The sequence below is a fragment of the Phyllopteryx taeniolatus genome, chromosome 7 (assembly GCF_024500385.1).
Source record: "Phyllopteryx taeniolatus isolate TA_2022b chromosome 7, UOR_Ptae_1.2, whole genome shotgun sequence".
In the NCBI taxonomy this organism is placed as follows: domain Eukaryota; kingdom Metazoa; phylum Chordata; class Actinopteri; order Syngnathiformes; family Syngnathidae; genus Phyllopteryx; species Phyllopteryx taeniolatus.
The window spans coordinates 1281818-1295000 of NC_084508.1; the positions used below are offsets into that span (position 1 = coordinate 1281818).

At 41.6% G+C, this 13183-nt stretch overlaps 1 protein-coding gene across 3 annotated transcripts in view; it reads right to left on the reverse strand.

Moving 5' to 3' along the window:
- tut4 (terminal uridylyl transferase 4) overlaps positions 1-13183 on the reverse strand; it is a 128765-nt gene that overhangs the window by 79055 nt on the left and 36527 nt on the right. For all 3 annotated transcript variants that reach the window (XM_061780354.1, XM_061780353.1, XM_061780355.1), the window contains 3 exons: positions 4701-4827; positions 1515-1634; positions 796-990 (listed from right to left, as the gene is read on the reverse strand). In XM_061780354.1, the coding sequence (XP_061636338.1) occupies positions 796-990; positions 1515-1634; positions 4701-4827 (442 nt within the window). The remainder of the gene's footprint in view (positions 1-795; positions 991-1514; positions 1635-4700; positions 4828-13183) is intronic.

The window sequence follows — 13183 nt, forward strand, 5'->3', positions numbered from 1 at the left end:
GGGGATGTATTCCGATCGGGTGTATACATGATGTGCAATACATTCAATCGGAACGGCCGTGAGACATGCGCACTTCGTTTTGAATGTCATGTCATTTACCAAGCTGGAGGTCCATCGTCTATTCCGCACAGTAGATGGGATTGTTTTTATACATTTAAAAAATATATATATATATCGCTTGATAAAAACAACATAAGTAGTTAAAAACAAGATCTCCGTCACATACAAGCTCCGGCGGGAGCTGCCGTGCGTAATTACATGATGATGTTACCTGGCATTTACGTTGAGACGAAGCATGCACAGACAGCGCTTCCCGGCTCTTATCCAAATGACGGCACACACGGTGAAAATTTACTCCTGATCGGTTTGGCAATATTCTACCTCTGTGAAACCGAATGAAATTCCATTCGGATTAGGCCTACTCATTCCGACTGAGATGTTTATATGGAGCATCTACATTCGGTATGGGCTTTTAAAGTGATTATAATTGGAATAGAAGGCTTCATGTAAACCAGGCTGGTCTTGCAGCTCTTTATTCTTTATTTCAGACCCAGGGGGATCCATATCACAGAGTAAAGAAAAACAATTTATGAGAGAAATAAGAAATTATAACAATAATTAAAAATAAATATAATGATACTGATTTAAAAGGCCTTAATTTTTCAGGATTTCAGAGGCATTGAAAAAATATATATATATATTGTTCATCGTGAAAGCTTTTGGGACAATATATTGTTTTTAAAAAATTGTTATTGTGACAGGCCACCACAATTGGTCTGTTCAAATCAGACTCACCAAGCCGTGTGAAAACTGAGCTTTATCAGGTTTACTGCGTTCTGGTTTTGATTTGCCTTCCCCCTTAGCCTCGTTTCGATTCTCTCCCTGCCCATCCGTGGTGCGAGAAGGTCTGTGCTCCCATTGCACATACATGTCTGACTGGATTCCTGTCAGATGATACTCGTCCACACGTTTCACATCAAAGCCGTCAATCTGAAAAAGGACCAAACAAAATAAAAATAAAGCGAAGCACCAATATATTATACATTAGCGCTGGCCGAGATGGCCTTAAAATAAACTCAAGATTCTTTTAATAATAAACAGTTTTCTAATTTTGATCAATTTGTGATGACATTATTCAAAACAAGGTAAATTTTTTTCCCCCTTCTAGAATTTGATTATTTTTCCTGATTCCAAACAAGCTTTGCGAGTTTTTTTTCGAGCATTAATTTTGACCCACTTCCACACAAAAAAAAAAAAAAAAAAAAAAAAAGAATACCTTTTTTCTTTACAGATATACAGTGGCTGTAAAAGTATTCACACTCCTGGTCAAATGCCAGGTTTGGGGGAAATAAAAAGTGAGACCAAGATTAACCATTTCAAAAAATGTTCCACCATTAAAGTGACTTGGTGCATAATATTTACTGAAATCTAAAGACCTGAAAATCAAAACAGTTCAGTTATCGCTATAAGCAACGGGACCGTAGTGGGTGTATGTTAGGCTTTACAACACGTACCCAGTGGCCAAAGTAGACTGGGAGAATTGGCTCATTCCTCTGCTGCAAGAAGAAGATGACCATGAGAGCGAAGGAATATGAGGGGACTCCACCCTCGGCCTGACAGTCAATGTGACACAGCTGCAGATAAATGACAAAGCACGGTTTACTTTTCGGGCACCATAATATTAATACTTTAGGTGTATATACCACATTTCAAGGGGTCAAAGGACACTCTAGCGGTACATGACCAAATTAAAATGATATACTTAAAGTCAATGGCAGAGCTGCCATCTTAAAAATATTCACTTCCAGAACAATTTGTCCAAAATTGTCTGAATTTCCATATTTTTCAAATTTTGTCAATAACATTACCACAGGACAATTATTGCATATATATACATTATGTAATAGGATGTAACTAAAACATTTGCATATGGTTCACTTGCACAACGTAATCATTACTCTATAATCACAATCGTTTATAAATGATGGCTTCAATATTTTTTTTTGGTCATTTTTTTTTATTTTAATGTATTTATTGCATCAACCTTGTAATGGTGGACACAGTTGCATCCTGAATCCAAGTATAGTGCCACCAGAAAGTATTCACACCCCTTCAAGTTTTCCACATTTTGCTTTGTTACAGAGTTATCCTAAAGCTGATTTTAGGATAGTTTTAAATAAGCTCTATGTAAAACATCCCATAATGACAAAGTAAAAACATATTTTCAGACATTTGTGTAAATTTATAAAAAATGTAAACAATCAAACAAAAGTATGCACACCTTTTGCTATGACACTCAAACTTATGCTCAAGTGCATCTGGTTTCCACTGATCATCCTTGAGATGCTTCAAGAACTTGAATGGAGTCCACCTGTGGTAAATTCAGTTGATTGAACATCATTTGGATTGGCACACACCTGTCTAGATAAGGTCTAATAGCTGGCAGTGCATATCAGAGCAGAAAGCAAGTAATGAAGTCTAAGTAATTGTCTACAGACCTCTGAGACCGGATTGTGTAAAGGCACAAATCTGCCGAAGGATACAAAAGAATTTCAGCAGCATTGAAGGTCCCGAAAAGCACTGTGGTCATGATTATTCGGAAATGGAAGAAGTTTGGAACCACCAGGACCCATCCTAGAGCTGGCCGTCTGACCAAGCTGAGTAACCAGGGAAGAAGGGCCTTGGTCAGAGAGGTGAACAAGAACCCTAGGGTCACTAAGACGGTGCTCCAGTGTTCCTTTGCAGGGACATGAGAACCATCCAGAAGGTCAACCATTGCTAACACACTCCCCCAATCAGGCCTTTATGGTGGAGTGGCCAGACGGAAGCCACTTCTCACTAAAAAGGTACATGGCAGCCCGCTTGGATATTGCCAAAAGCCATCTTAAGAATTCTCAGACCTGCAGAAACAAAATTATCTGGTCTGATGAAACCAAAATAGAACTTTTTGGCCTGAATTGCAAGAGTCATATCTGGAGAAGAAGCGGCACTGCTCATCACATGGCTAACACCATGCATACTGTGAAGCATGGTGGTGGCACATCATGCTGTGGGGCTGTTTTTCTGCTGCAGGAACTGGGCGACTAGTCTGCATAAAGGGTAAGATGACAGCTGCCAAATATAGAAAAACTCTTTAAGAGAACTTGCTCCAGAGTGCTCTGAAACTCATACTAGGGCATCGATTCACCTTCCAACACGACAATGACCCAATGCATAAAGCCAAGATAACAAAGGAGTGACTTCAGGAGCAGCCTCTGAATGTCCTTGAGTGGCCCAGCCAGAGCCCGGACTTGAATCCAATCAAGCATCTCTGGAAAAATGGCTGTCGGCTGGGAGCGGAAACGGAACTGTTGAAGCGTTCTGTCACTCACTTCTAAATCTTCAGGACTTCATTACATGTACTGCCATGTGATTTGCGATTCGCCAGCATTGTCACTCACTTCGGCGAATGACCAATGAGCAGCCAGCGTCAGGCAGCGCCGTGCAGACGGGGGAAGGACGAAAGTGAATTGAGTGATTCGTTCAGTGAACTGGTGTACTGAGGAACTGAAGAACTGACGCCCTTGTGGGGATAGCTTTCATTAGCAGCTTCAAGCTAACGGCTAATGTTGAGTCAGTCAAGCACATGAAAACATGCACACATATTTAAAATAAATGTAAAGTAATAATAAATGTGTTTTTGGTGAGCGTGACCGTGAACCTCAGGGATGGATCATTAACTGAATGAGGAAGCACTTGAATGATTTTGTGCAAAAGAACTGAACTATTCAGTGAACAAATCTTTTTAATGAACCGATTCGCATGATTCAGTACACTCAACAGATCTGCTGTGCCCATCACGACTGTGCCATTTCACATTATTACACAAAACTTAATTTCTGAGCTTATTTGTTCTACTTTCTTTGTACGTATGGATTACTTGTGTTCCCAACCTCTGGTGAAATTTTCATGTCAATAGCACCTTTGGAAATATATTTAGTGAGAAAAAAAAAAAAGAATTCAGCTGCTGAATGTACCTATTATGTTTACATTTTTAATAAATTTGTCTGTCTGAAAATATGTTTTTACTTTGTCATTATGGGATATTTTATGGAGATTTTTTTTTAAAGAAAACTATACTCAAAATCATCTTTAGAATAGGTTTGTAACAGCAAAACGTGGAAAAAGTGAAGGAGTGTGAATACTTTCTGGTGGCACTGAATAGGACATTTCAAAGTGGCATTGTCAAAAACATCTGAGTCTATGGATTAATTAGCCTAATTATGTTTTCAACTGTCGTAAAAACAAAACAAAAAATAGTTGCATGAAGTATAAATTTGATTAATCAGATCTCAAAAGTCTCAATTTAAACTCAGCACTCTATTTTTGCAAACAAACAAATAACATTGCTGATAGATTGGATTGGATGGTTTAAATATGGACGACAGTATTTTTATTTTATTAAATTTGTACTGTTTTTCTTTTTCCAATATCTGGAACAATCAGCGTTACGGAACGAGTTAGCGTTCAGTCATTTCTATAACAAAATACGGACGTTCTGTAACATTTGACAGCTCTTCAACGACAATTGCTAGACTTTTAAGTGAGGAATAGCAGTAGTCTGTCAACGTAATAACTCAATTGACATAGTCAAGGATTCAAAGAAGTCCAGTAATGTAGATTTATGATATTTTAACTTCTTTTGTCATTTGTGTACTCACCCTTGCCCAATACCGGAAAGCCAGCACCAGGGGAACCAACCTGGGTTCCAACTTTGCCAAGGCTGCCATGTGATTTGTGGTCAGACAAGCAACATCATTACCTGCACTGACTTTGCACATCAGGCCACTGTAAAGTGTGAACAAAATCAAATATGCCAGATTTAATTATTAACTTGTCAACTTTGTTGAACATTATGACATACTTTCCTGAGTTCTTTATGTATTTAAAAAAAAAAAAAAAAAGCATCTGTCAACTTTGCGAGTGAGAATGATAGTTGCGTAGTCAAGTGGTTTGGTTAAAGCAGGGTAGGACAATTATTTTCCAAAGAGGCCATGTGAGAAACTGAAATGATTGTCAAGGGCCATGCCAACATATAAACCTCAATTGTGTTCCATATAAATTTAATGTTAAGCAACAAATTGTTTCATTAACGTGCAACTTGGTAGATGTTGCAATTAGGAGATACACATGTTAAACAGGATTATAAGCACTCATTAAAATGTTATGATCAACAGTGATTAAAAAAAAGTGAAGGCAACACTGAGACAAGTCATTGCTCTTGCTTGCGTTCACATCCAAATAAAAGCAGCAGTTTCAAAATAAAAGTATTACATATTTTTTGTTTGATTTTGGGTGTGGGCCGCACTTTGCCCGGTTTTGGGCGGAAGGGATTAGTTTCTAGCGCAATTCTCAACTGATATTCCAACTTTTAGGGGTAATACGAATTCAAATGTCATTCAAACTAAGATAAAGAGTTAGCATAGGTTAAATATCATAGTGTATTGGTACACTGTGTTCCAAATTATGAGGCATTATCTGTTTTTGTTTATTTTTCAGAAGTTAGTGAGTTACAATATTTTTTTTAATTAATGAGGATAAGCGTTTCGGAAAATGAATGAATAAATTAATAATATACAGTGCCACCAGAAACTATTCACACCCCTTCACTTTTTCTCTGTTTTGCTGTTCCAAACTTATTCTAAAGTTGATTTGAGTATAGTTTTCTCTTTTAAAAAATCGACATATAATATCCCATAATGATAAAGTAAAAACATTTTCAGACAGTTGTGCAAATTTATTGAAAACATAAACTTTTAAAAATAATAGGTACATAAGTATCCACACCTTTGGCTAAATATTTTGTTGAAGCACCTTTGGCAGCAATCACAGCCCAGCCTCAAGTCTTCTTGGGTCTCTATGAGCTTGGCACACCTGTTTTGGGGCATTTTCTCCCATTCTTCTCTGCAGATCCTCTCAAGGTCAGTCAGGTTGGATGGGCAACGTCGGTGGACAGCCATTTTTAGGTCTTTCCAGAGATGCTTGATTGGATTCAAGTCCCGGCTCTGGCTGGGCCACTCAAGGACATTCAGTGTGTGCTTTGGGTTACTGTCGTGTTGGAAGGTGAATCGACGCCCTAGACTGAGTTCCAGAGCACTCTAGAGCAAGTTCTCTTGAAGAATTTCTCTATATTTGGCAGTTGTCATCTTACCCTCTATGCCATAGGTGTCAAACTCAAATTCACGGTGGGCCAAAATTAAAAATTGGGACAACGTAGGTGGCCAAACTCAATATTTAATGAAAAATCACTGCGATGTGCATGTTTCCCTTTTCTGCAAAAATGTAGCCTTAAAGTTTATTATATGACAACAAACTTAAATTTTGTTTAAACACTGAATCTGGAATAAACTAACTTTAATATTACAAACACGAGAAATCAAATTTGCGATAAAAGACATCAGTGGCATTTGTTAGTTGTTTTGTATTTAAATTGATAACATGAATTCTTCTCTCTCCATCTTCAATTTATCTATCTCCAACTACCTTTCTTTTTGATGTAAATCTTTTTTCAAAGGCCAACAACAAAACAACCCCCAAAAATAAAAATGTCCTTCAATAAAAATCTGCAACAGAAAGGGAAGGGGAGCTCGCCGGTCGAGACTGATAGCCCAACACACTAGCAAAGCATTCAGGGATTAGTAATATTAGTGGCGCATGTGATATACTGGCAGGCCATCTCTAATACAAATTTGATATGGTCTTGCGGACCAAATATAATGACAGCGTGAGCCAAATTTGGCTCCCGGGCCTGAGTTTGACATATATGCTCTATGCGGTCTAGTCGCCCAGTTCCTGCAGCAGACAAACAGCCCCACATGATGCTGCCACCACCATGCTTCACAGTACGGATGGTGTTAGCCAGGTAAGGAGCATTGCCTCTTCTTCTCCAGATATGACGCAATTCAGGCCAAAAATGTCTATTTTGGTTTCGTCGGGGCGGCACTGGTTAGAGCGTCTGCCTCACAGTTCTGAGGACCGGGTTTCAATCACCGGCCCCGCCTGTGTGGAGTTTGCATGTTCTCCCCGTGCCTGTGTGGGTTTTCTCCGGGCACTCCGGTTTCCTTCCACATCCCAAAAACATGCAGGGTAGGTTAATTGAAGACTCTAAATTGCCCGTAGGTGTGAATGTGAGTGTGAATGGTTGTTTGTTTCTATGTGCCCTGCAATTGGCTGGCAACCGGTTCAGGGTGTATCCCGCCTCCTGGGATAGGCTCCAGCGCTCCCACGACCCTTGTGAGGATAAGTGGGTCAGATAATGGATGGTCGGATGGTTTCATCGGACCAGAGAATTTTGTTTCTGCAGGTCTGAGAATCCTTAAGATGCCTTTTGGCAAACTCTAAGCGGGCTGCCATGTGGCTTTTAGTGAGAAATGGATTCCATTTGGCCGCTCTACCACAAAGGCCTGATTGAAGGAGTGCGTTAGCAATGGTTGACCTTCTGCAAAGGAACACTGGAGCACCGTCTTAGTGACCCTAGGGTTCTTGCTCACCTTCTTCCCTGGTTACTCAGCTTGGTCAGACGGCCAGCTCTAGGAAGGGTCCTGATTGGTTCCAAACTTCTTCCATTTCCGAATAATCGTGACCACAGTGCTTTTCGGGACCTTCAATACTGCTGAAATTCTTTTGTATCCTTCCCCAGATTTGTGCATTTACACAATTTTTTTATAAATATTCACAAACATCTGAAAATATTTTTACTTTGTCATTATGGGATATTTTATGTAGATTTTTTTTGGGGGGGGAAACTATATTCAAATCAGCTTTAGAATAAGTCTAACATAGCAACATGTAAAAAATGTGAAGTGAATACTTTCTGGTGACACTGTATATAACATTACCAGGGGTGCAACATAATTTTGGTCTGGTTCTCAATGACTACCAGCTCAGTTACTTGGTGTTCATTTTTTTGACCCACAGAACTCACTGGATGAACCTATGTCAATTTGTAGACATATGTCCTAATTTTTACTTACTTTCTGAATAAATAAAGCAATAAAAATATTTTTTTTGTTTAACTCATTCACTGCCAGCCGTTCCCTGAGGAAGGAACCCCCAGACTGCCAGGCATTTTCGTGCAATTTCACTCATTTGTCAAGCCCCACAGAATATTGTGTACTATGACTATGTAAACACCAAAACCACCAAAATAAAGAGTAGACTCTCTTCTTTTATCACAAAAAAAGTTTGTCTCTAGCTTATACCGTTCTTTAGTAATCAGCAGTCAAATATAGGCTAGTTTCAGCCAAATCTTTCTGAAGGAAAAAAAACTGAGAAAACAACCTTTTTGTGAAAGCGAATTTTAAAAATGGGCACAAGCACACTTTTCCTCCATTCCTCAGGCATCTTCTCACCCGTTAGAATTCTGTTGAACAAGCTGGTCAAAAACTCCACCTCTCCTACATGCTTCCATACCTCCACAGGTATGTCATCAGGACCACCTGCTTTTCCATTTTTCATTCTCTTTCAATGCCTAACTTCCCCTTTACGAATCAGTGCCACTTCGCGGTCCACCACACTTGGCTCCTCTACTTTTCCTTCTCTCTCATTTTCCTCATTCATCAACTCCTCGAAGTATTCTTTCCATCTATCCAGCATACTACTGGCACCAGTCAACACATTTCCATCTCTATCCTAAATCACCCTAACCTGCTGCACTATCTTCCCATCTCTATCCCTGTCTGGCCAACCTGTATCGATCCTTTTCTCCTTCTTTCGTGTCTAACCAGGCATACATGTCATCATATGCCTCGCTATGCCTTTCCCACCTCTACCTTTGCCCTGTGTCGCATCTCCTCAGTCCTCTCAGTGTCCCACTTCTTCTTAGCTAACCTTATTCCGTGTATGATTTCCTGTACTTTGAGGTTCCACCACCAAGTCTCCTTCTCTCCTTTCCTGCCAGAAGATAAACCAAGTGCTCTCCTGCCTGTCTCTCTGATCACCTTGGCTGTAGTGGTCCAGTCTTCTGGAAACTCCTCCTGTCCACCGAGAGCCTGTCTGAGCTCTTCCCGAAAAGCCGCACAGAACTCTTCCTTTGTCAACTTCTACCAGATGGTTCTCTGCTCTGCCTTAGGCTTCCTAATCTTCCTCCCCACCACCAGAGTCATCTTACACACCACCATCCTATGCAGTCTCGCCACACTCTCCTCTACCACAACCTTAAAGTCAGTAACTTCCTTCTGATTACATCGTCTGCACAAGATGTAATCCACCTGCGTGCTTCTACCTCCGCTCTTGTAGGTCACCCTATGTTCCCGCCTCTTCTGGAAAAAAGTGTTCACTACAGCCATTTGCATCCTTGTTGCAAAGTCTACCACCATCTGTCCCTCCAAGTTCCTTTCCTGGATGCTGTACTTACCCATCACTTCTTCATCACCCTTATTTCCTTCACCAACATGTCCATTACAATCTGCACCAATTACAACTCTCTGTCAGGGATGCTCAGAACTACTTCGTCGAGCTCCTTCCGGAATTTCTCTTTCATCTGTAGGTCATATGCTATCTTGTGGGGCATAGCCGCTAATCACATTATACATAACACCCTCAATTTCAAGTTTCAGCCTCATCACTCGATCTAATACTCTTTTCACCTCCAAGACATTCTTAGCTAACTCTTCTTTTAAAATAACCACGACTACATTTCTCTTCCCATCTACACCATGGTAAAATAATTTAGACCCTGCCCATAAACTTCAAGCCTTACTGCCTTTCCACCTGGTCTCCTGGACACACAATATATCAACCTTTCTCCTAATCATCATATCAACCAACTCCCGAGATTTTCCTGTCATAGTCCCAACATCAAAGTCCCCACATTCAATTCTAGGCTCTGTGCTTTCCTCTTATCGTTCTACGTAAAACCGCTTTCCACCTCTCCTTCGTCTTTGCGATGACAATGCTTCAACAAAATGTTGTCCAGCCCTAACCTGTACTTATAGATACTTATTTTATAATCCAGTGACAAAATTTTCATGTTATTTATTTTTTATTTATAGTAAAAGGGGTAGGACCGTGGTTGTGTCAACCCACACTGCCAGGACGAAAATGATGGGGCTGGGGGTAGGGGTGTTACTATCAAAAGGTCTCAAACATTCAAGCGAGCATTGCCCCGGACTTGCAGTATGGGACCGAGCAATCAGCTGATTTGGCGCAGTTCTCTAGGACAGTGGTGCCCAATATTTTTTGCACCACAGTCCAGTTTCACATAAAAACAAATTTCGACAGACTGTTCTAGCTGCTGTGCAGCAAGACCGTGACGGACTATAGATCCCGTCGCCTCATCTCCACCACGATAAGGTGACGGCTCAAGGAGGGGCCAATGGGCTATCCTTGAATTAAATAAGTACCGTATTTTCACGACCATGAGGCGCACTTAAAAGTCGTAAATTTTCTCCAAAATCGACGGGGCGCCTTATAATGCGGCGTGCCTCATGTGTACACCGAGTTCCAAAATCTATAAATGTTGTGTGATGAGCACTCTACTTGACTGACTGGGAGCATTTCCTCCCGACACGCTGCTTATACAGAGGAAAAGCGGACGTGACTGAGGACAGCATGCGGCCGTTAAAGGGGGAAGGGTGCGCGTGAAGGAGGACGCTAAAGGCACGCCCCCAGTTGGTATATACCGCCAGTCAAGCCAGCTTCCACTCGTAAAGTAGCAATCAAGCCAGCCGCCCCTAATTTTGTTCATACTAGGCATTACGGTAATAAGTCGCAGCGAAAGCCACCTTCAAAATAAAAGCTTCCCAATAATACGGACGTCAATGCTCTTAAGTTAAGGAATGCAACCGGCAAGGTTAATTTGAATCTTGAGATGCATTAAAAAATGTAGTTTATTAGTTTTCGGAGACTTTTATTTTGAAATACAATATAAGATCTTCATCAAACCTCTTTTAGTGGAGTCCTTGGTGGTCTGTGACACAAATCTGGACTTGTCTTGCGATACCAATGGGATTATGTTGCGGATGCTTTGGCTCAGTAGGTAGAACTGGTTCGAATCCCTGCTACGACACTGAACCCTAATTTGCTCCCAGTGGGCCTGGCAGCGCCTCCCATGGCAGCAGTTGCCCATTGGTTTATGAATGTGTGTGTGAATGTGAGGCTTTGTCAAGCACTTTGGGCACTGTGATGATGTAGATAAAGTGCTATATAAGTGCAGTCCATTTAACAATGCAGCCCTATGGGAGGCACAAGCCAGTGCAAACTGTAGGCCGGTCCCAAGCCCAGATAAATGCAGAGGGTTGCGTCAGGAAGGGCATCCGGCTTATAACTTTGCCAAACAAATATGAGCGTTCATCCAAATAATTCCATACTGAATCGGTCGTGGCCCGGGTTAACAACGTCCGCCACCGGCGCCGTCAACCTGCAGGGCGCCGTTGGAAATTCAGCTATTGTGGGTCGAAGTCAAAGAAGAAAAAGAGGTGGAAAGCTTGGTTCTTCAGCAGAAAAAGTAGAGGAAAGCACAGAGCCTAGAACTGAATGTGAGTCCCCCACATTCATGGCTGTAGTGAACACTTTTTTCCAGAAGAGGCAGGAACATAGGGTGACCGACATAGGGTAGACGAGGCAAGTGTGGTGGACCAGGAAGTGGCAATGATTAGTAAGGGGGAAGTTAGAAAGGCATTAAAGAGGATGAAAAATGGAAAGGCAGTTGGTCCTGATGACATTCCTGTGGAGGTATGGAAGCATCGAGGAGAGGTGGCTGTGGAGTTTTTGACCAGCTTCTTCAATAGAATTCTAGCGTGTGAGAAGATGCCTGCAGAATGGAGGAAAGGTGTGCCCATTTTTAAGAACAAGGGTGATGTGCAGAGCTGTGGGAACTATAGAGGAATAAAATGGATCAGCCACACAATGAAGTTATAGGAAAGAGTAGTGGAGGCTAGACTCAGCACAGAAGTGAGTATTTGCGAGCAACAGTATGGTTTCATGCCTAGAAAGAGTACCACAGATGCATTATTTGCCTTGAGGATGTTGATGGAAAAGTAAAGAGAAGGTCAGAAGGAGCTACCTTGTGTCTTTGTATTTCTAGAGAAAGCCTATGACAGAGTACCAGGGAGGAACTGTGGTACTGCATGCGGAAGTCTGGAGTGGCAGAGAAGTATGTTAGAATAATACAGGACATGTACGAGGGCAGCAGAACAGCGGTGAGGTGTGCTGTAGGTGTGACAGACGAATTTAAGGTGAGGTGGGACTGCATCAGGGATCAGCCCGGAGCCCCTTCCTGTTTGCAGTGGTGATGGATAGGCTGACAGATGAGGTTAGACTGGAATCCCCGTGGAGCATGATGTTTGCAGATGACATTGTGTTCTGCAGTGAAAGCAGGGAGCAGGTGGAGGAACAGTTAGAAAGATGGAGGCATGCACTGGAAAGCAAAGGACTGAAGATTAGCCGAAGTAAAACGGAATATATGTGCATGAATGAGAGGGGTGGTGGGGGAAGAGTGAGGCTCCAGGGAGAAGAGATAGCAAGGGTGGAGGACTTTAAATACTTGGGGTCAACCGTCCAGCACAATGGTGAGTGTGGTCAGGAAGTGAAGAAACGGATCCAAGTAGGTTGGAACGGGTGGAGGAAGGTGTCAGGTGTGTTATGTGTCAGAAGAGTCTCTGCTAGGATGAAGGGCAAAGTTTATAAAACAGTGGTGAGGCCAGCCATGATGTACGGATTAGAGACAGTGGCACTGAAGAGACAACAGGAAGCAGAGCTGGAGGTGGCGGAAATGAAGATGTTGAGGTTCACTCTCGGAGAGACCAGGTTGGATAAAATTAGAAATGAGCTCATCAGAGGGACAGCCAAGGTTCGATGTTTTGGAGACAAAGTTAGGGAGAGCAGACACGTCCAGAGAAGAAATAGTGAGTATAATGGTAGAAGGATGAGGATGGAGCTGCCAGGCAAGAGAGCTAGTGGAAGACCAAAGAGAAGGTTGTTGGATGTCGTGAGGGAAGACATGAGGGCAGTTGGTGTTCGAGAGGAGGATGCAGGAGACAGGCTTACATGGAAAAGGATGAAGTGCTGTGGTGACCTCTCAAGGGACAAGCCGAAAGGAAAAGAAGAAGTGTCGTCCATTTACCATTTATTTTTTTAAGATATCAAATAAACTACATTTTTTAATGTATCTCAAGATTTTAATTAACTTTGCTGGTTGCATTCC